We start from the raw sequence: 23,987 nt of genomic DNA, 5'->3' as shown, positions 1-23,987 counted from the left end.
GACGGAGCAGAGCCGGGAGCCGCACCAGAGTCTGTGTGATGCCGGATCCCAAGGTCTTAACCTGAGGTCGGCACGTTATGGCCCAGGGCCAAGTGCGGTCCATCGCCTGTTTCTGTAAAGTTTCCTGGGAACACAGCCATCCCATTCATTTCAGTATTGCCTGTGTTGTCGGCTACAATGGCAGAGTAAGCTGGGCAGATCCTATGGCCCACAGGGCTGGAAATGCTTACTGTCTGGCTCTACAGAAAACGTTGACCAGCCTCTGCCTGTAACACTATGCAGTCCTGCCTCTTTCATTTGACTTGGTTTCTAAAAGAAGAACTTAAAATAGAGGGGGGAGCTGGGGAGAAAGAACTCACTCAGATTGAGCCTTACTGTGTGCCAGGAAATGTGCTGGTTAATTGCTTAAGTTTACTGAGGAATAAGAAAAAACAGACAAGCTGGAAAACTAAATTTTGAACAGGCTTTTCAATACCTCTTTTAAAAAGAGCTGGAAATATGTGGTTCTAAATATACATACACATATATATGCATTTGCAAATATAGTAATAATATAATTACATTGACATGGATCTGATAAATGTACTAGACATTAACATATTATATATACAACAGATGCATATTATAAATTTTACCTGTTTCTTCAACTGGAAAGTTTTCTTTTAAAACTGTGGACTGTTGGGAATTCCCTGGTGGTCCAGTGGTTAGGACTCAGTGCTCTCAGTGCTCTCACTGCTGAGGGCCTGGGTTCAATTCCCGGTCAGGTAACTAAGATCCCACAAGTGCACGGCGAGGCCAAAAAACGAAATAAATGAAACTATGGAATGTCTTCCCTGAGTCACTTTTGAAGCAGAAATTTGGGGTTTGTAGTCTGAAGCCTGCTGTAGCTAGAGGACTATTTATCTATCTAAGTTTCTCTAAGCAGCGTTTTACTACTTGTCTTATGATTGATTCCTTGGTCTTAAATCATTCTTCTCTGGAGATGCTGCTTTACTTTTATAAGTTGAAAGGTAAACTTGGTGCATGATGACAGTCTGGTGGGTTTTATTTGAGCATGTCATAACCTTTAAAACAACTTTCACTCTGAGTACATAGTGATGCTTATGCTAAAGTCTCAGTAAGCATACTGTCCAGGAAATTTGATTGTTTGCAAGTGTCATAAAACCAACTAAAACTAGCCTAGGCAAAAAAAAAAAAAAAAAAAAAAGCTCATGGAACTGAAAAGGCCAAAAGCTGCAGCTTAGGCCCAGCTGGATCCAGGCGCCCAAATCATGGTCAGGAATCTGACTCTTTCTTCCCTGTTAGCTTCCCAATCTCAGACAGACTCTTGCCTCACCTGTAGGAAAGTGGCCACCAGCAGCCCCAGCACCCTACAAAGTAGCAGTTCCAGGGATAGAGCCAGCATCTTCATTGACAGTGGCTTGGATCACGTGGCTTCCCCTGAACCAATCACTGAGGCCAGGGGCCAGGAATGCTCTGATTGGCCAGACCTGGGTTATGGTCTCACCCCTGGGGTGGAAGGGTCAGAGTTCTATGGACTCAGGATTGTCAGGGAAAGGGTGTCTTCCCTGCAAAAAAATTAAGGTGCCCATCCAGAAGATGGAAGAAATGGATGCGGGGGAGGCAAAAACAAAGAAGATGTCCATGACATTAGGAAGCATTCCTATTGCCTAAGTGGAGCCTTCCTAACGGGATTTGCCACTAGGGATCTGGGGGGAGGAAAATGATGAATAATCCACTTTTCCATTGGAAAAGTCCCAGGCCAGTCTCCAAGGAAGCAGAGTTGCTCATTTCTCTCCTGTGGTGAACTGGTGTGATGAGAAGCTCAGAGTCTGGGCCTTAGTTGTCCATCCCCAAGAAGGGTGGTGTTTCCACGTTCCTGGGACCTCTGAATTGGGCCCGTTGTTGAGGAGGATGTGGCTTTACTGTACCGGGGGTTGAGAAGCCGGCAACTGAGTGAATGACCAGAGAGTATGGTGTCCTTCAGAACAAAGCCTCTTTCTGGTCAAGCTTTGTCATCTCCTACCTAACCTTGTAGGATTTCCTCTACCCTGTGCTCTTACAGGTCCCGTGGGGACTTACTTATGTGATGAGAACTCCTGAGGCTGGGTGTTTCATATCAAAGGCGATTTCCCGAGACCAGTGAAGTGGAGGGCACGGGGCAGCAGACAGCCTCAGGCTCGGCCTCTGCAGCAGAAACTCACACAAAAGGACCCCTGAGGCTGTGTTGTCACCAGATGTCTACAGGCGATGCAGATGACATCGGGGGAGGTGGAGACGGGAGCGCGGGCTGAACCCTTAGCATCCTGCTGAGACAGAACCCAGACTCGGTCAGGAACCCGGCCGCGTCCTGCTTCCTCTGGCAGACCACACCCTTTGTTACCAAATCAGAACCACGTTGTTCCTTCTCTGAACTTAGTTGATGATCATTCATTCATTCATTCATTCCGTCTCTCTATCTGGCAAGACCCAATTGAAGCAGGCCAAGTCTAGGGGTAGCAAAAGCTATTTGCAAAAATCCGGCTGTTTTCTCATTAGATTCTATTTCCCATTTTATGGACTGACCAGGAAGCTGATTAGAACTTGAAAGGAAAGGAAAAACCGTAAGGTTGAAGATTTACAAGAAAATGGGAAAATTAGATGGGCCAGATCTCCTTTAACACAGCTGGGAAAACCCCAAACGAATGGCTTTTCTGAACAGCTCAAAGGGACTTAATTCTTTTAAGTTCCAAAACCTAAAAATAATGTATAACTTGGCGGTTCTGTGTTCTAAATGTATAACCCTGATTTCTCACACTGAAGCCCCGTACATGATTTACCCTTTTCTTGGGGACATAGAATTATTACCCGTCTCTGAGTTACGGTGACACCCCGGTAGCTGTTGAGATAAAGGCCATTTGTCCTGGCACCAAGTAGCACCCTCTCCTGGCTTCTGAGATCTACTGGCCATGTTTTCTAGTCTCCATTCTGTCTTTCCAGGTCCATGGCTCCTCCATGCTGCGGTCAGTGTCCCTGCTCGCCACCATCACCCCTACCCCCCAGGCCCTTCCAGACCATGGGAATTAAGCTCCACATCTATGTATGTTAAATTCTTCTGTAAGGAAGCCGGTCTCTTCTCCCTCCTTTATGGATTTACTCACTAATGTATCTATGTCAGTATGGATCCATGTATACTGATTTTACACTTTGAATTATAATCCAATACTCATTAACTATTTCTTCGCTCAAATTCTTCCAGCCTTGGCCACTGGGAGCTCTTTCAGATTGCTTGCTGTGTCCTTGAGCATCTCCCCACCTTTTCGTTTTGGGCACTTGCTTACTCTCTGCTGTTACAAGATGCACCAGGCTTAGCATGTGTTTTCCCCATCCCAGCCCCAGAATCAAAGTGCTTTTTATTTACACTCCATTTGCCAACTGTTCAGCTCAGTCAGCGAACATCTACCATGAGTAGCAGGCACTCTGCTGGGTGCCAGCACAGCCAGCAATTGGCTGGTAAATATTTAATGACCAGCTCTCTGGGAAAAGTAAAGTACATGGATGCATAGCATAAGGTTTACTGATATAAAGAATGTGTAGCACAGTCTATCCATGTAACAAAATATACAGTACTCTTTCTTGTAAATTCTATATAGCCAGCTGAGTCTCACAGAATGCTTTCATTGACTTTAGGTGAACTCTTGTATCCATAGCCAATTTCTCATTGCAGTTGACGAATGAGAGAGTTCCCAACCTGAGCACTGATGGGTATTTTTGGATATTTTGGATTTATGAATAATACAAGTGAAAAAAGAAAGACGTTAGAACTTCACATGTTCATCAGTGACATGAGTGACTTTGTTGCTGCATCAGATAATAATTTTTAAATACTCGAAGAACGTTTCCCCAATTTTTTGCTCTATTCATAACATAACGGCTAAGACACAACATGCTTTTGTATAATCTGCATTGTTAACATTTTCTCCGTTACTGTCTTAAGTCTAGGCAATCAACAAAACAAACAAACAAACAAAATCAAGCTCTACATGAACCACCATTATTAAACCTATTTATAAAACTTTTTAAAAACCAAGCCCTCATTTATAACATTTCCTGATTTCTATGGTGTAATATGCACTCCACGGTCAATTTCAAGCTCCCAATGACGCATCCCTGAATACAGAGAAGGAAAGAGAGGTGTGGTAACACATTACTATGTAACATTTCCAACAGAAACATATAGTAGAGTGAAATAACCTCAAGAGCATAGGTAATAATAAAATAGAGTAAAATAATTAGGAAGGGGTGACTTTTAAGTTTGTATACCAATTGTTTCTGATATAATTTAATTGTAAATTTATGTAAGTTAATTCTTATTAATGGCTGTGTTTCTCAACCAGTTGGCAAAATTCCTGGACATTTAACAATCAGTTCTCGTGGGCGGGTACCAGCAGGCCCCAGCACTCCTCTGGTACAGCAGTGAACATACCACAGGTCTTCCCGGATGGAGGCTGGGGTCCTCTGAGCTGCTTCCAGGGCGTGGCATGTAGCAGAAAGAATAACACTTCCATAAGACAGTTGTCAGTGTTCCTAGAAAATCCCATTTCTAAGTAGCCCATGCGATGTCTTGTGTTTTTTCACACCATCTAATGTTCATTTCCTTTTTTTAACTTGGAAAATATCCTATCATTCACTAACCAGTCGTCTAAGATCCGTTTGTGAGTATGGAAAGCAAGTAATAAATCATGACTTCGAGTAACCTAGAAGTCCTAAGAGCACAGGTATTGGAGTCAAATTGTGTCACCACTTCCTGGCCGTGAGACGTTGGGCAAGTCATTTAACCTCTCTGAGCTTCAGTTTCTTAATCCACACAATGAGGGGTAAAATGCCTCCTGCAAGATTATTCTGGAGATCAGATGAGACCACATGCATTAAGTGCCCAGCACAGTCTGTGGCACATCTGTGGCTTCTCTACACAGTGGCTCATAGTCATTGTATTGTCCACAATTACTTACAAATGGCAGAGCACATAACAAGCTCTCCAAGGGCAAGGTCTAAGTTTCCACCTTCTCTGCAGGCTCCAGGCTTCCTGGCAGAATTCATGTGTACTGTAGGCACTCGATGTGCAAACTACTTCGAAGTTTTTTTAGGGTGTCCCATTCAACTTACACTCTTTTCAGGGTTAGAAGCAGATATTGGGGAAATAACACAAAGAACAAATAGATAATCTGAAAAAAAATGGATAGTGATTTCTTGAGTAAATCATTGACCTGTGTTTATTAAAGCTAATATAAATTCAGCCGTGGATGTGGTCATGGTTAATCCAGGTGGTTGACAACCTGCTTTTTTTTTTTTTTCGGTACACGGGCCTCTCACTGTTGTGGCCTCTCCCGTTGCGGAGCACAGGCTCCAGACACGCAGGTTCAGCGGCCATGTCTCACGGGCCTAGCCGCTCTGTGGCATGTGGGATCTTCCCGGACCAGGGCACGAACCCGTGTTCCCTACATCGGCAGGCGGACTCTCAACCACTGCACCACCAGGGAAGCCCCAACCTGCTATTTTAAAGGTAGTATGGAAAAGAAATCAGGAGTATCACATATGCTACCTCAAAAACAAAACAAAAAACCCAACCATGGCAACATACCATATGGTCAGAGAACAGACACAAAGAAAGAGAAAAGGCATTAGCATGTATTTTTAAACTAAAGTTTCTAAAAAGAGACTTGAAGACTTCCCTGGTGACACAGTGGATAAGAATCCACCTGCCAGTGCAGGGGACACAGGTTCGAGCCCTGGTCTGGGAAGATCCCATATGTCGTGGAGGAACTAAGCCCATGCGCCACAACTACTGAGCCTGCGCTCTAGAGCCCACGTGCCACAACTGCTGAGCCCATGTGCCCCAGCTACTGCAGCCCATGCGCCTAGAGCCCACACTCCGAAACAAGAGAAGCCACCACAAGGAGAAGCCTGCGCACCACAACAAGAGTAGCCCCCCGCTCGCCGCAACTAAAGAAAGCCTGCACGTAGCAACGAAAACCCAACACAGACAAAAATAAATAGAATTAAATCTAAAATAAATAAATAATAAAAACAAACTTGTTGATAACTGACCTTGACCCCATGCTTCCTGTACAGCCCAGAGCTAGCTTTTAATGTGAGTCTTCTTCTTATGTTTGCTTTTCTCCCTGCCTGTATCGTTGTAGTTGCCAGCAGCAATTTCTGAGAAAACCTTGACCTTCCCTTTGATAAAGCAAGCCGGGAAACTAGAGAAAACCAACTTTAACCATCCAACTAAAGCTACCCTCAACCAACATGCTTCAGAGAAAAAAAAAAAAAAAAAAACCTTTATTTTTAAATTTTTAAACCCGAAGAGCTTGGAGTCTCTGCTGCGTTTATACATCTTTGGCTCCTTCCCACTAGGGGCCCTATCGTTCGGGCTCTGTGTGCTGCAAGCGACAGAAACCAGCTCTAGCCAGCCTCAGGGATGGAGCACTTCAGGGTAGCACCCCAGCCAGTGCTCAAAACCAGCTTCCTTATTTTCCCCACCATGTTCACAGCAGCATAGTTATAATAGCCATGAGGTAGAAACCACCCAAGTGCCCATGACGCTTAATGGATAAAAAAAAATACACTCTAAACTGTATGGTGGAATATTATTTAGCCTTAAAAATGAAGGAAGGGCTTCCCTGGTGGCGCAGTGGTTGAGAGCCCGCCTGCCGATGCAGGGGACAGGGGTTCATGCCCCAGTCCGGGAGGATCCCGCATGCCGCGGAGCGGCCGGGCCCGTGAGCCATGGCCGCTGAGCCTGCGCGTCCGGAGCCTGTGCTCCACAACGAGAGAGGCCACAGCAGTGAGAGGCCCGCCTACCACACACACACACAAATAATAAAATAAAAGAAGGAAATTCTGACATGTTACAACATGGATGAACCTTGAAGGCCTTATGCTAAGTGAAATACGCCAGTCACAAAAAGACAGGTACCATGTGATTTCACTTATTTGAGGTACTTGGTACTTAGAGTAGTCCAATTCATAGAGACAGAATGTTGGTCACCACGGGCTGGGTGGCGGAGGGAATGGGGAGTTGTTGTCTAATGGTTAATAGAGTTTACATTTTGCAAGACGAAAAAGTTCTGGAGATCCATCTCACAGAAATGTGACTATACTAACACCACTGAATAAACAGCTTCCCTCTCTCCATGTCTGGGCTCCACTCCCTCATGCTGGCTGCATTCTGAAGTCCCACCAGGTCACTCCAGATCCTGGTGTCCAGCCAAGTCTTCTTGGGTCTCCTTGGCTCTGATTGCATCACTTGCCCCACCACTGAACCAATCAGTATGTCCAGGGAGTGTGATTGGTTGATTGCTTAGCCCCACCCACAGCAATGGGCCGACAGATTGGGAGGGAGATTCCTGGAATTTCCAGAAGAGCCAGGTGGGTTGCGGCCTGTCCACTACGGCAGTGAACCACTTGAGTCATGAGATATGAGCACTCCCTTTAGCACCCTGGCAGTTAGTGGGCAGTGAGGCACATCTACCTGAGCATCCCAGCACAAAAGGGAATTCCTCCACACTACCCGTGGTCTCTCGATTTGTTTTCTATCAGGCGGGGGTAAAACATATTCAAATTTCCCCCTTCCCACCTTCAGCCCTTTCATTCGATAAATCTTTATTAAATCGATGAGGAAAGGTTGTAGGAATGATTGAGGCAAGACAGCCCCAGAGGAGAGGACGGGAAGGGATAGGATGGATGGAGAAGTGAGTGCAAGGCAGGAGCAGGACACCTCAGCTTCTGAAAGGAGAGAAAGGAAGAAAGCTTAGGTGGAGACCGAGGTGCCCACAGTGGAGAGAAATTCGAATCTTCACATAAGGTAACAGAGTTCTGGAACACTGCCAAGTCCGTTCCTGAAACAGGTTTCAACGGGGCCAGTGTCATCATAAATGCTGGGCCAGGTGTCGCCAGGCAATTGGAGTTTGATTTTCCCGAACAGTGCTCTCCCTGACTCCAAAAAAGTCTTCAGGGGAATTCACCAGATTCTTGACTTGGCTGGGAAAGACTGTAGCTAAAAGACTGGTTTGGGAACCTGAGTGAGTGGAGAACCTTCCTCTTGAATACAATCCAGCTGGAGCTATAGGAAGTTCTGTCTGCCAGTGCTCCTATTTCGGAAGCATTCTGTCCTGTTTCTCATTCTGTGTCTGCAGTCTGCAGAAAGAGAAACGTGACCGCCACAGGCGGCAAACCTTTGAACTTAGCTTCTTCCTTGAAAAGTGTGTTTTTTTTCTGCCAAGCGACTGGGGGTGGGGTTGGGGCAGAGAAGGGAGAGAGAGACAGAGAGGGAAAGAGCTTTCCAGAACCCCAGTCCCACCACCCTCTCCACCACCACCTGAGCTTGGTGAAGTCCTTAACCTCTCCAAGCCTCATTTGTAAGCTAGGAATAAGGAGAGCTCCTCCCCTTCAGGGCTATCGCGAGAAATCGGTGAGTAATTACAATAAATGGTAGCATTCACGATGTCACGGTTTAACCACTAGGCACAGGGAGGGACGGCCACAACAGCATTAACCAAGAAAAAGCCAGGTGTCAGCACCTCTCAGCATTTGCTTCTCCTGGTGTAGATGGATTTTGATGTGCTCTCTAATGAAAGTAGATAGAGACATCTTCCGCCGGGTCAGATGAAAAAAGGTTCCCTCGATAGATACTTATGGAGCGTCTGCCAAGAATCAGATGTGGCAGATGTTGAGGATCACAGGCTAATGAGCCAGCTGGGTTTCGAGCCAGTTGGGGTGCCTGCCACCCCAGAGCTCTCGGCTTCGGGGAAGAGGTGGAATGGGAGTGCCAGGGAGACACACAGTGTGGATGTGTGTGTCCTGGAGAGCTGGGCTTGAATCTCGGAGATGTGTTCATTCATTCTTTCAACCAATATTTAAGGACCTACTGTGTATGTGCCAAGGGTTTATTCTAGGAGCTGAGGATACGGTGCTGAGCAAGGTAGACAAAAAGCTGTCAGCCTCTCAGAGCTCAGAGGTGGCGTTGTACCAGCTCAGATGCTCACTGCCAAATCTGTGGTCCTGGGAAAGTCACTAGGTCTTGCTCAGCCTCGGGCTCATCACAGAGCATCAGGGGTATTAAATGAGGTAATGCATGTGAATCTCTTGACTGGGTGCCTGGCACGAAGGCTGCACCCAATAAATGGTGGTGCGATAGTGTGCAAGGTGACCCATGGTGGGGACCGCCATCCCAAATTTGGGGAGAGTGTGGGAGGGATTCTTGGGAGAAGTGACTTATACGCCGAAATCTAGGGCAGCAATTATGTCGCCGGGACAGAAAGGTGAAGACCACCCCAGCTGCTCGTAACCTCCCCTGACCCTCTTGTCTGCCCCTGCAGGTCTCCTTCCCATGGGTGAGGGGCCCAGCACCTTGGCCAAGGCCACAGCCACCTTGGGCCACCCAGGAACTGAACCAGTCACCCTCACCACCACAGACCCCCTTCTACCCGGGCATCTGGACAGCGCCAGTGCAGAGGAGCTGGTCGCAGGGGTCCCCCGAGCCCCCCATGGTCCCACCAGCCTCCCACAGGCGGCCCGTGAGTGCCAGCGAGAAGATGTTCTCCTTCAAGGTGGACAGAGCCGCCCACAGCGTTCCCATCATCAGGCAAGGTACTCATGGGCGCTTCCTTGGCGGCTTTGGGGAGGGGCTTTTGCTAGGAGGACGGGTCTCAGTTTCTGCTTTCCCCTTTTTTTAAAAATTTTTATTGAGGTGCAGTTGATTTACAGTGTTGTGTTAGTTTCAGGTATGCAGCACACTGAATCTGTTCAACATATACATGTATCCACTCTTTTTTAGATTCTTTTCCCATATAGACCATTACAGAGTATTGAGGAGAGTTCCCTGTGCTATCCAGTAGGTCCTTCTTAGTTATCTCTTTTATGTATAGTATTGTGTATGTCAATCCCTCTCTTCCAATTTATCCCTCCCCCCTCTTATTCCCGGTAACCATAAGTTTATTTTCTACATCTGTAACTCTATCTCTGTTTTGTAGATAAGTTCATTTGTACCTTTTTTTAGATTCCACATATAAGCAATATGGTATGATATTTGTCTTCCTCTGGCTTTTGCTTATGTTCTCTGGTTCTGAAGTAGAACATAATCAAATGTGAAAAAATTGGGATAAGCAGAAAGTTAGAAAACAGTAAAAGATAAGCTGTCACCCTTATCACCAGAATTCTCCCTGTTGACTTTTTGGTACAAACTCCTCCAAGACTGTGCTCTGCCCATCTGCACACGTCAGTACCTCTGTGGTGAGTGTGTGTGTGTGTGTGTGTGTGTGTGTGTGTGTGTGTGTGTTGTACATATATATGAATATATATGAATTTGTATCAGAATCTAAATTTATATACTTCAACTCAGATGTACAGACATATTGGTAACTGAAATCCCTCTTGCCTTAGGAGGTTTTTAAATATTTTATTACCATTTTACAGGTAAGAGGAGACTGAGGCTTATGGAGAAAATTATTTCTCTGGAGGTTATGTATTCAATCTAATCTAAAATAACGCTTTTCGGTCAAATTTAAGGCTGGTTATCTCAGTGACTGTCACTCACAGCCTGGTCACTTTGGGGACACACAGCCATCAGGGTTTCCTTCTCCCCCCCGCCCCCCCAGAAGGCCTCATGGCACTTGGGGAGGAGACTTCCTGTCTGTCACCATCCTCTTGGCCTTGCCAGGCTTACTGGCAGAGTAGCTGGGTCGACTTAGTCCCTGGCATGATTCCCAGGTTTCTTCTGTGGCCACTGGTGTGAAGGTCCCATTCTCTGTTTTCTGTGTCCCAGCCCCAGACCCCTCTGAGTCCCCAGGTCTCTCGATGCCTCCACACCCTTCCCTGGTCTCACTCAGGACCACTCACCTAGTCACTTCCCTCAGCCATTCAAATAATAGTTATTATTCTGAAATAAACAGACTAAGGAGCAAATGAAAGGTATCTCTGCAGTTTACATCATCATCATCATCATCTAAGGAACGCTCATGTACCAACCACCCAAGTTAAGAAATTACTCAGCCATTTACCCCCAGCATTTTTTTAAATTTAATTTTATTTATTTCTTTATTTATGGCTGTGTTGGGTCTTCACTTCTGTGCGAGGGCTTTCTCCAGCTGCGGCGAGCAGGGGCCACTCTTCATCGCGGTGCGCAGGCCTCTAACCATCGCGGCCTCTCTTGTTGCGGAGCACAAGTTCCAGCCGCGCAGGCTCAGTAGTTGTGGCTCACGGGTCCAGCTGCTCCGTGGCATGTGGGATCTTCCCAGACCAGGGTTCGAACCTGTGTCCCCTGCATTGGCAGGCAGACTCTCAAACACTGCGCCACCAGGGAAGCCCCCCACCAGCATTTTAATGTGAAAACTTTCAAACATACAGCAAAGCAAAAAGAATTTTATAGAGACAGCTCTCCTCCTAATTCTACCGCTAACACTTTGCTGTACTCTTTATTACATTTCTGTCTACCCATCCTTCTTGTCCTGCATTAATCCATCTTATTTTTTGGATGCATTTCAAAATAAATAGCACACATCTGTAGTCCTCCCCCTAAATGTTTTAGCACATATACCATTAACTAGAACTCAACATTTTTTGTCTCCTTCATGTAAAATGAACACAGAATGTGTATTAGTTATCATGAATGCATAACGAATTCTCCCCAAACGTAGTAGCCTAAAGCAAAATCAAACATGTGTTATCATCTATACGGTTTCTGTGGGGTCAGGAATTTGGCAGCAGCTTAGCAGGACGGCTGTGGCTCAGGGTCCCTCGTAAGGCTGCAGTCATCTGAAGGCTTGACCTGGGCCAGAGGATCCACTTCGAACACGGCTGCTCACATGGGTGTCAGCAGGAGGCCCCGGTTCCTCACCACATGGGCCTCCCCAGAGAGTGGCTCGAGCGTTCTCATGACACGGCAGCTGCTCCTCCTGAGCAAGTGATCCTGGAGGACAAGACGGAAATGGCAACATCTCTTGTGACTAAGCCTCAGAAGTCATGCTCTGTCATTGTTGCAGTATCCTGATGGTTACCCAGGGCGTCACCCTCCAGTGTGGGAGAAGACTACACACGGGCCTGAAGACCAGGAGGCGGGGATTATCAGCAGTCATCTTGGAGGCTGGCTACCACAGCCTGCCCTCGGGTCCTCAATGATTCACACTCCTCCTCCTCTCTCCCGAGGCCCCCCAAAATCTCACCCCAGTAACAGCATCGGCTCAAATTCCAGAATCTCGTCTAAATCAAGTCCAGGTACAGATGGGGCTCATGGGTGTAGTACGTTACGTTCAGCTCATCAAGTACTACTTCCAGAAATCTGAAGACCTCTGAACAAAGGGTCTGTCCCTCACACACCCAGCACATATTGGTGGGACAGACATAGCATCACTGCTACATACACTCCTCTTGTTCCAAAAGAAGAAAAACAGGAAGCACACAGGAGTCCCTGGCCCAAAGCAGTTCTGAAGTCCAGCTGGGAAAATATCGGCAGTTCCTTGACTGGGCTTCAGTCCAACTCTTGCCCAGAAATGACTTTCCAGGGCTCTTGGCTCTGCCCCTGGTCCGTGAGTTCCGCCTTCTGAGTCGTCCTCCCTTTCCTATGAAAGGTGTCCCATGGATGTGGCTGCATAGTTTTATAGCCTGCTTCCTGCCTGTAGAAGCTTGGGGGTCCAGACGCTTCTTTGACTTTTGTGGGTCTCTGTCAGTCTGAGTTGGCAGTGCTTCTTATTGGGGTTCATCCTATCAGGCAAAAACCACGCCCACAGACTTTTTTGTCACAAGCCCTTCCACCATGGGCTTCTGCAAAGACTGACAAAGGACAGAAGCTTCTTAGAAGCCCAGTTCTTTGACCAAAGGGTTCTCTTGGACACTGCCCTGGATCTGTATTCTTAACAAAGGATTTTACAACCACACCCTCAGCTTCTTCTCTGGACTGTGTTTTCTTGAGAGTGCCCTTGATTTGATCTTTGCCCAGAACCTGTTTCTTACATTTCATTTGCCACCTGGAGAGGCAAGGAATTTTCAAGCCCAGAACATTGCCCTGATTTAACAGCCCTTCCTTTAACTGTCTCTCCCCCTCACATTTCACTATAAGTAGCAAGAAGTAACCAGGCAGCACCTTCCAAGACTCTGTCTGGGACTCTCTCTAGCTAGACCATTCAGCCTCATCACAAACATTTTCTACCTTCCTCATGACCACAGGCAATGTGTTAGGAACCCTTCTGCCACCACCTGACAAGGATCCCTTAACCCCAGTAACATTTTCCTCACTTTCCTGGAACCCTTCCCTCACTGCCTCCTCAAAGGCCATCGGGCTTCTACTAAGATTATTCAGGCTTTCTCAAAGACTCTTGGCCAAAGTCCTCCAGCTTCTGGCCACTGTTCCATCCCAAACCACTCCACATTGTAGGGTTTTTGTTCAATTTTGCACCACTCCTGGTGCCCAAACCTGTATTTGCTACTTATTGTTGCATAACAAATTACTGCAGGATGTAATGGCCTAAAACAACAGTAAACATTTATTATCTCCTAGTTTCTCTGAGTCAGGAAGTTGGGAATGGCTTCGCTGGGGGATTCTTGCTCAGGCTTGTCCATGAGGTGGCAGTCATGGTGGTGGCTGGGCTGTGGTCCTCTGGAGGCTTGTCTGGGGCTGGAGGACCCACCTCCAGGATGGGTCACTCCCATGGCTTTTGGTAAGAGGCCTCAGTTCTTCACTAAGTGCACCTCTCCATACATTGCTTGAGCATCCTCAAGCTGCCAGCTCCTCCAGACAAGTGGTCCTAGAGAGTGAGGCAGAAGCTGCAATGTCTTTTATGATCTAACCTCAGGAATCAAACTGTGTCATTTCTGCTATATCCTTGGTTACATAGAGAAGCTTTGTTACGGACTGAATTGCATTCCCCCAAAATGCATATGCTGAGGCCTCAATCCCAATATCGCAGAATGTGACCATATTTGGAGATAGTGTATTGAAATAGATGAGTAAGTTAAAATGAGATGATTGGGTGGGCCCTAATCCAAGGGCTGGTGTCCTTGTAAGAAGAGAGAGAGAGACGCCAGGGATGCACGTGCACAGAGAAAAGGGCATGTGAGGACACAGCAGGAAGGTGGCCGTCTGCAAGCCAAGGAGAGAGGCCTAACCCTGCCCACACCTTGATCTTGGACTTCCAGCCTCCAGAACTGTGAGAAAATGAATTTCTTTTGTTAAGACCTCCTATGGTGTTTTGTTATGGCAGCCCCAGCTAACTAATATAAAGTCCATCCAGTATTGGAGAGGATGATGCAAGGGTCTGAATACCAGGAGACAAGAATCAGTGGGGCCATCTTGGAGACTGGCTACCACACCATGAAAGGTGTAGATCTTGAGTGTGCTCATTGAGTTTTGACGGTCGTGTACACCTATGTAACCCAAACTCCTATCAAGATATAGAACATTACCATCACCCCAGAAAGTTCCCTCATGTCCCTGCCCAGTCAATTCCCAGCCCCAGGCCCCAGAGGCACCCACTCTTCTGAATTCTCTTCCCGCTATGGATTAGATATTCCTGTTCTAGAATCTCAAGTACACAGAACCATGTAGTACATGTTCCTTTGTGGAAGGCTTTTTTCACTCAGCATAGTATTTCTGAGATTCATTCATTTTGTTGTATGGATCATGTTCTGTTTTATGAACATATATACAGGGTTTTGGGGGTTGTTTTTTTAATGCGTCCTTTGGACACATGGCACATGGGCTGTTTCTTTTCTTTTTTTCACTCCGCCATTTAAATTTTTCCACTGTAATCACCGGTTTCTCCAGTGCCATGTTGAACTTGGGGCTTCTCTAAAAGACTTGCATCCCCCCTGGAGAAATGAAGGATGATTCGTATGGCTTAGATTCCCTCACATCTACCTGGGCTCTATCTCCTCAGCCTCTCAGCCAGGTCTCATGTTTCCAAACGTTTGCCCTCGTTCCCCTGACACACTCCCCATCCTCAGAAAAGGACTTTCATCTTCCCGTGTCATGGGGAGTTCCTTTCTGTCTGGGCCTCTCTACTCCACGCTTTAGAGAAAACTCTGTTCTCCAGTCCTCCATGCTGTCTCTTGACAGAAAACACCTCTTTTTAAGGGTTCCGAGAAAGCTCTTTCCTCTCTTAGCAAAGCTGGGCTCTTCCAATTAAATTGGTTTACTGTTAGACTGTCACCTTGCTTTAGACTTGAAAAATTCTATTTGAAAACCCAAAGCCAAGGATTTATTTACTGCAGATCAGGTCAGGGTTTCTCAATCTTGGCACAGTGACATGTGCGGCCGGATAACTCCTTGTTGTAGGATCTGTCCTGTCCACTGTAGAAAGTTAAGCAGCATCCCTGACTCCTACCCACCAGAGATACCAGTAGCAACACCACCACCACCACCACCCCTAACTGTGGTACTCAAAAATGTCTCCAGACATTGTCAAAAATCAAAACGTCATTTTGCCTGGGGGAAAAATCACCCTGTTTTAGTTAATACTCATCCTTCCTTTACCACAAGGCAATAAAACATCAGCTCCAAGGCCAAATCTTAATGGCAAGAGCTCATGGGAGGTGGGGAAGAATTACTGAGAAAAGAAAATATGTGGAGTGACTTATTAAAATAGCATCTTGATTCATATATATATATATTTTTTTCCCAATAATGGGATCATATGAACCTAACATAGGTAACCTTTTTTTTTCTTTTTTTGGCCGTGCCGCTCAGCTTGCGGGATCTTTGTTCCCCAGCCAGGGATGGAACCTGTGCCCCCTGCAGTGGAAGCACAGAATCCTAACCACTGGACTGCCAAGGAATTCCCTACCTGATTTTTAAAATTCAATAATATATCATAAACATCTTCCCACTTCAATACATTGACTGCATAGTGGTTAAAAGCATAGGCTCTGAATCCAACAAACTTAGGTTCATCCCTTGACTCTACCACTTACCAGCTGTGTGTCCTTGAGCAGATGACTTGACGTCTCTGTGCCTCATACCTCTCACGTATAAAATGGAGATGGGAATAATAATGCCTATCTCACCGGGTTGTTATGAAGACGAAATCGTATCCTGCGTGTAAGTGCTGAGCACAGCGCCAGGTGCATAGCGAACATTCAGTAAATATTAAAATATTTAATTTTTTAATATTTAAATTTTAATATTTTAATAATTTTAATATTTAAATTTTAAATATTAAAATTTAAAAATTAAGTTATTACCTAAGCATGATTGTTATTTAACTTTCATTTACAACTTACAATGTCTGAAAGACACAGTTAAGGTGCACACAAACTGCCCCTGCTGCACACTGGTGATAATTGGAGCGCACCAGGACAGCTGGGGGTTGTTAAAATATTAAAGTAACTTCCCTGCCCTTTGGCCAACAGCTCATGCCCGAAAATTCTTAAAGTGCCTGCGTCCCCATATCCGCCTTCCCACCGCCCCAGCCCTCCCGACCCTACCTGGGGCTTCTCCCCACTGGGACCTCCGATGGATCCAGCATCTAGAGTTAAGCCGGTTTGGTCATACATGGCCCTTAGGTTCTTTCTGATAAATAACAGTAGCCGGTAAAGAAGTTTGCGGCAGGTGAGGGGTAACTGCTCCCGCACCTCCCTGCCTGGGTGTAAGGAAAGCAAGTCTCAGAGCAAATTCTAGCCCTACAAAGACTTTCGGTAAACACACCTTCCCTAATAAAGGGACCCCATCGATCAGCCTGTTCTGTAAGTTTTATGAAGTCCCCCCTCCGGCCATCATCTTGCGGGGAAGGGTCCCTCAAGACAGCCACGACAGGGTCGCAGAGGCAGCCGGAGTCACCCCTAGAGATGGCATCAGATGCCAGAACTCTAAGCTGAGACTGGACAGGGGCCCATTTAGGGTCAGACCCCGTGGCCCTCCCTGGGGACACAGGCCAGGCAGTACCTTCCTCCAGTGGGAGCCGATTTCTTGAGGAATCTGAAAACAGATCAAGTCTTCCTCCTGAAAATTCACTTTCCAAATTGAGATACACAATCAGTGTAAAATAAACCCCAGATTTCAAAGGCTTCATGCCTCGAAGAAAAAGAATATAAAATATCTCCATATTTTTTGTCGATTACGTGTTGAAATGATGTTTTTTTTAATGTATTGGGTTAAATCAAATTGATCATTAAAAAATTCATCTCTTCTTTTTACCTTTTTAATGCGACTACTAGAAAATTGAAAATTGCATTCTGTAGCTCCCATCATTTCTCTATCAGGCACTGCTGCTATAGTCAGTTAGGACTTAGCTGCTCAGGATCCAAGAGAGTCAGATGGGGGCAGTGAGCTTCAAATAAAAGTTTTCTAATCATGGACCTAGTTGGGGAGGTGGAGGGAGAGAAAATGGGCAGCTGCTGAAGTTCCAGGCCCTTCTGTTCCTCGCGCCCCAGGAAACACTGTGGCCAGGGCTGTTCATTCAACACGCAAGGCTGTGCATTCTCCGGGCACCACAGGCCATCAGCTATGTCCACTAGAGGTTCTGGGGTCCACAAACAGGTTTGAGACCTGGCTGGGGGGCAGGAATCTTTGACTCTAAAATGCATAAATAAAAAAGGCAGAAGCAAAATGAATAGATGATGAATGTCCACAAACATGACAGTGCCTGCTTCATCCATCGTTAATGTTAAGACTCATGAAAGTTCCATCACCACTGAAAACAATTTGTTCAGCTTCTCACTTCACAGGAAGATAAGAATGTGCAGTGACTGTCCAGAAACCATAGTCACTTGGAAATTTAAAATACGCTGCTTGGGCCCAAGTGATCTCACACGTAGAATTATAGAAATCTTTACAAACGTTTCTACACCAAGAAAATGGTTTCTACACCATTCAGTGTTGATGTGAGTGAATTGCGAGATGTCTGATGTGATACAGAGTGGGGTCCCCAAACACAATGCCATAATCCCTGAAAGTCATATAAAAAGGCCTTGTAATACTGGGGTAAATAAGAAAAAATATAGGAAAGCTTAAATGGCTGTCAAGTGGATCCTAGTTAAACACATTTGGCACACTTGTACAATGGACCACAATGCTACCCTGGAAAAGAACCAAGTACAGCTACAAATACTGACATGGGAAGATGTTTTTGATATTGTTAGCTGAAAAGTAAGCTGGATAAGAATCTCTATCATGTAAATGCATTTTTGTTTTTTGAAAAGATATGGCTGCAATAAAAAAATATATAGCTAATGTTTAGAGCTAAATGCTCTACTTGAGGGGTCAGCAAACTTTTCCTGTAAAGAGCCAGATAGTAAATACTTTAGTACTTGTGGGTCACATGGTCTCTGCTGCAACTACTCAGCTCTGCCTTTGTAGCTAGAAAGCAGCCATAAATAATATGTAAATGATCACTGTGGCTATGTTGCAATAAAACTTTATTTACAAACATAGGCAGAAGGCCAGATTTGGCCACAGGGCCATAGTTTGCCAAGCCCTGCTCTATATCATTATTCTATTTAATCTCCAGATAGCCCTTTATAACAGAGACTATCAGGGATCCTGAATTATGTATGTGGAAACGAAGGCTTAGAGAGAGCAAATGACTTGCCCAAGGTCCTCAGCTCTTATGCAGCATAGAAAAAAGTCTGGAAAGAGACACACCACAGTGCATCAGTGCAGTTAACGCTGGGGAAGAGAAATGAGGCAGCTCTTACCCTTTCCAGTCCTCCTGTAATGCTTTCAGTGCATAAGTCTCATGAATGTGAAGGTTAATCTGAAAATATTTTTTAAGACTTTGGGGAAACTCACTGTCTCCTCTGCCTTCTCTGTTGACCTTGTGTGTTAGTGTGGACCAACGCCGCGGAACTGTCGGAACAATCAGTGGCCGAGGAAAGTCCTGGGACAGGGCCCTACAGAGAAATTTTTGTGGACCAGGACCTGTCCCAGCACGATAAGGTGAGGGGTCTTGGGGAAGCACAGAGCTACAGCAGCAAGAGGGACCATGGAGAGATTGCCACTGCCTCTTGTTCTCTGTGTCTCAAGGACTGTCCCTTTTTCCTACTTCCAAGAAACCACCTCTTCCTCCCAAGACATTCAGCCAGGTTTGGCCACTGCTCACTTTATCCCAAATAACATCTACAACTACAAGGTACTGAGCACCTACTCTGTGCTGGGCCATGTCCTGTACACTTGACATTTATTAGCTCGTTAATCTTCACCATCTTCAAAAAAGATTGCATCACCCTCACTTTGCAGATGAGGAAACTGAATCTCAGAGAGGTTCAGTAATGTGTTCAAGGCTGCCCAGTGCAAGGAGCAGTGTTAGGATTCAAAGCGAGGTCTGGTTAGCTTCTCAGCGGGTACTTCTAACTCCCACACAGTAATCACTTGGTCAACCTTCAGTGATGGAACAGTGATGCAAAAACACGTTCCTTGCAGGAGGACGTGAGCCCTGAAGTCAGGGAGGCGTGGGCCGAGAGACTCGTTAAAGAACCAGAGAGGTTTAAAGCAGGGATGCGAGCAGAACAGGTGGATTCAAGCCATCCTGGGAAGAGCCCAGGTCAATTTCTCCCCACTTAGACACAACTCGAAAGTTACTCTAAAAGAAGGAGTCTATAATATCTCGCTTTCCTTCAGGGCCAGGGCCTGCTCCTGCAGCAATTCTCAGAGTTTGTGAGGAGCAGACCTACCTGGGGTTCTTGTCAGACACGGAAATCCAAACCTTCAGGAGGCAGGGGGTTCCAACCCAGGCATCCTGGGACCAGACTCTGAAAAATGTTGCAGAAAGGCGAGAAGCCACACTCAGATTCTGTATTTATCGCTGTGTAACAAGCCATCCCAAAACTTAGCGGCTTCAAACAGCAATTCATTATTCCCCAGAATCTATGGGTTGACCTGGAAGGTTCCTTTGCTCGTGTCCCCTGGCCTCACTCATGCGGCCTCAGTCAGCCGCTGGCTTGGCCAGGCTGGTGGTCGGTCTCCATTGGCCTCCTTCCCACATCTAGGGCCTCAGCCAGGACGCCTGGACTGGTGCGCCCCTTTGTGCATGTGCCTTTTCATCACAGCACGGTGGTCTCGGGGTTCCCAGGGGGCCAGAGCAGAAGCTGCACAGCCTGTAAGAACTTGCCTGGAGATCATGCAGCATCACTTCCACTCCATTCCGTTGGTTAAAGCTAGTCACGGGGCCAGCCCAGACTAGAGGGTGGGGAAATAGACTGGATGGCAAAACTGCAAAGTATTTGTAGCCATTTTTCAACCTGCCTCAATTTTAACTTGGAAATATAGTGCAACCACTATAATTTTTTCTATTTATAGAAAATTTTTATAAGCCATTTATCATTTTTTCTATTTATAATAGAAATAATTCTTTCTCTTGATAAGTCGTTTATACCCTGACTTGCCAGGACTCCTTCAAGTGACAATAAACAAATTAGCTTGAGGGGGAGCATTGATTAGCTCATCTTATTGGAAAATTTAAAGGGCCACTAGCTTCAGGTATGGCTAGATCCAGGAGCTTGAATAATGTCATCAGAACACCTCCCCACTACCAACTTCTCCCCTCTGTTTCCCTCAGTGTCTGGCTTTCTTCATAAGGCTGGCTTTGTGTGTTAGAAAAGACAAACTGAGGCAAACATGCCTACATGATCCAAAAGAAGGCAAGATCCTCTCCCTCTGTAATCGATGTGTGAAATCTCTGATTGACCAGCTTGGGCCACATGCACATGGGGAGGTGGGACAGGAAGGAGCAGGGCACATGACTGACAGTCCTACCCAGACCAAATGGAAGGAGGAACACTCCCTCCAAGAAGGGCAAGGGGACCCTCAGCAGGAAAGCAGAACCCACAGCTGTCCACTGCCCTCTGCAAACTTCTTATATTCCAGCACTGGCACGGGGCCTGGCACTTAGTTGCTGCCCGATGAATGTTTGTTGCATGAAAAATGAATAAGCACCTGGCTGATCATAACAGGGTGAAACAGGGGAAACTGCCCAGGAGTAGGGAATATGTCTGATGCTCTCTCTTGAAGTTTTGCCACCACCTTTCACAAGGACCCAAAGGAAGGCCCCTGGCAGCAGCTGGCTGTGTCAGACAGGCTTTCTCATGAGCGAGACCCTGTCCTTCCCCAGGTCACGGAGCTAGCAGGTCGTGAGGCTGACTGCACGGCTCTCCTGGGAATGAGCTGGCCCAGAAATTGCCCGTTTACCTCCTCCTGCGACTGCTTTGGAAAAGGCCTCTGGGGAATTTCTTCTTCTTCTTCTTCTTCAGTTTTTCTGACATTTTATTGATAACGTCTGGTGAGAAGTTTGGGGGAATTTTTTTTTCCTTTTTTGGAAAACCTAACCAATTCTTTGGCTGCAGAGCTTTATCACTGGAGAGATGGAGGACAGGGTTAATTATACCTGTGGGTACAGTCTACCAGCAATTTTGTTTTTCCAGCCAAAAGTTTACATGAGCCCATGCAAATAAATCAGTATTCCTGTCTCATTTACTTTCCAGATTGAGTTACCTGGAAAAAATTCATACATGAATAGCCAAAAGAGGCAGGAAATATTAGAAGAGAGGAAAGGGAAAACAAATAGTTCAGAATGTTTTAAGTTAAAACAAATAACCCTCATTATAGGCAGAATGTGGTCAAACAGAATGTTGTTTTCCTAACTACCTTTTTAGGTCCCCAGTGTGCTAGGCTGAATATTATAAATGAAAACACTCTAAGTAAACTTTCTAGCAACAAAAGTTCCCAAGTGGGATGGTTGTTCTTAATATGAAAGTCTAATTCTCGGGGAAAGGAAAGTTTCCGTACCTGTGAGGTATAGACATCCATTACAGGGGTCTATATACAATTACCTCATTTTAACCCAATTCTTGTCTCTATGAGATTTTCCAAGTGACAGAGATAGCCTTGAAAGTCTGCTTTTTCCCTCCCTGCCTGCCCTCACCTTCCCAAAGAATGATACCATATTTTTCCTGTCTTTCTTTAAATGGGCTCAGTCTTACACCCAGACCCACACCTAGTAAATTTCCCATCTGGCCTCCACCCAGGATGAAATAATTCTGCTGCTGGGAAAAGAAGTCAGCCGTCTCTCCGATTTTGAACTTGAATCTAAATACAAAGACACCGTGATAGCAAGCCTGCAGAACCAAGTGGCCAACCTGAGGCAGAAGCTGTTGGAAACAGCCGCCTCCAGGCAGAAGGAGAGGGTGAGCCCACCCAAGTTTCAGGTTCTGCATGAAGAGGACGATGCCCAACAGAGAGAGATCCAGAGCTTGAAAAACCAGGTAGGGCTCAGAGACAAGTGGGTCGGGGCCTTGCGGTCACAACACAGGGTGACAGCTCTCAGGTAGAGCCTGGGGGGAGCCAACCGGGTAGTTAGAAATGGGCAGTGAGCACAGCATGGTGAGGAGTACAGGGAGTGCAGGGTTGGCAAGTTTCTAGCCTTGTAAGAACAATATTAGATTTCATTAAGTGCCTACCATGTTCAGGCCCCGGTGCAGGTGCTTTTGGTGCATTAGCTTATTTATTTATTTATTTATTTATTTTATTTTATTTATTTAATTTATTTATTTATGGCTGCATTGGGTCTTCGTTGCTGTGCACGGGCTTTCTCTAGTTGCAGTGAGCAGGGTCTACTCTTCACTGTGGTGCATGGGCTTCTCATTGCAGTGGCTTCTCTTGCTGCAGACCATGGGCTCTAGGCACGTGGGCTTCAGTAGTTGCAGCATGAGGGCTTCAGTAGCTGTGGCTCGCGGACTCTAGAGTGCAGGCTCAGTAGTTGTGGCCCACGGGCATAGTTTCTCCACAGCATGTGGGATCTTCCTGGACCAGGGCTCGAACTCCTGTCCCCTGCATTGGCAGGGGGATTCTTAACCACTGCACCATGAGGGAAGTCCCCTCATTAGCTAGTTAAACCTCAGTCTTCTGACACTTGCCATTCTACAGATGAGGAGACTGAGGCACGCTCAGAGATGCCCAGGAGCTTGTTACAGCTTGCACAGCAAGTGAGAGGCAGTGATGTGACTTGGGCTCAGCTCTGCCACCTTGTACACCTCATGCTTTCACACCCGCTTTGCATTTCCACCCAACTCCTGTCGCTTCAGTGACCACTTCTCACACCCACCCGGACCCAGCCAGAAAGAGCTGGAGGTGGGGAGGAGGAACCCCACAGTGTTCCAAACACTGAGGCCTTTATCACACCCTGAAGGCAGCTGCTGGTTCATTTATAGGGAATGTCACCAAAAAATCTCCACCCAGAATGTCTGGATTTACCAGTCAACTTCCTTCCTCCTGAAACTAAATCCAAAAGAAAAAAAAATTTTTTTTTAAGTTTTAAAGAACTACTTTAAAATTGGCCCCTGATCTTGTACATAAATTATATCTCAACAAAGTTGATAAAAAAGCAATAGGTCATTGATGAATTTTGGCCTCAGTGCATAATTCTGCTTAAAACCGTAGTCAGGTTTGGTTCAACATGACGGAGTAGAAGGACATGCTCTCACTCCCTCTTTCGAGAACACTGGAATCACAACTAACTGCTGAACAATCTTCGACAGGAAGACACTGGAACTCACCAAAAAAGATACCCCACATGCAAAGACAAAGGAGAAGGCGCACTGAGACAGTAGGAGGGGCACAATCCCAATAAAATCAAATCCCATCACTGCTGAGTGGGTGACTCACAAACTGGAGAACGCTTATACCACAGAAGTCCACCCACTGGAGTGAAGGTTCTGAGCCCCTCGTCGGGCTTCCCAACCTGGGGGTCCAGCAATGGGAGGAGGAATTCCTAGAGACTCAGACTTTGAAGGCTAGTGGGATTTGATTGCAGGACTTTGGCAGGACTGGGGGAAAGAGAGATTCCACTCTTGGAGGGCACACACAAAGTAGTGTGTGCATTGGGACCCAGGGGAAGGAGCAGTGACCCCCATAGGAGACTGAACCAGATCTACCTGCTAGTGTTGGTGGGTCTCCTGCAGAGGCAGGGGACAGCTGTGGCTCACCAAGGGACAAGGACACTGGCAGCAGAAGTTCTGGGAAGTATTCC

General features: G+C 46.2%; 2 protein-coding genes and 1 pseudogene across 3 annotated transcripts in view; 2 read left to right on the top strand and 1 right to left on the bottom strand.

Annotated features, from left to right (window-relative positions):
- The window catches only part of LOC308620770 (centrosomal protein of 78 kDa-like), a 1,829,729-nt pseudogene that overhangs the window by 585,402 nt on the left and 1,220,340 nt on the right, over positions 1 to 23,987 (bottom strand). The window lies entirely within an intron of this gene.
- The window catches only part of LOC308621085 (forkhead-associated domain-containing protein 1-like), a gene marked incomplete at its 5' end in the record, with an annotated part of 212,550 nt that overhangs the window by 137,889 nt on the left and 50,674 nt on the right, over positions 1 to 23,987 (top strand). The gene's annotated exons all lie outside the window — the stretch shown is intronic.
- LOC308620099 (forkhead-associated domain-containing protein 1-like) overlaps positions 1 to 23,987 on the top strand; it is a gene marked incomplete at its 3' end in the record, with an annotated part of 94,750 nt that overhangs the window by 26,258 nt on the left and 44,505 nt on the right. Inside the window, exons 3-5 of the mRNA XM_081239428.1 lie at positions 9,360 to 9,630; positions 18,795 to 18,904; positions 21,988 to 22,224. Coding sequence (XP_081095554.1) covers positions 9,360 to 9,630; positions 18,795 to 18,904; positions 21,988 to 22,224 — 618 coding nt within the window. The remainder of the gene's footprint in view (positions 1 to 9,359; positions 9,631 to 18,794; positions 18,905 to 21,987; positions 22,225 to 23,987) is intronic.

Source organism: Mesoplodon bidens (assembly GCF_964165515.1).
Source record: "Mesoplodon bidens genome assembly, chromosome: 7".
In the NCBI taxonomy this organism is placed as follows: Eukaryota; Metazoa; Chordata; class Mammalia; order Artiodactyla; family Ziphiidae; genus Mesoplodon; species Mesoplodon bidens.
This window is presented reverse-complemented; position numbering and strand designations above follow the sequence as displayed.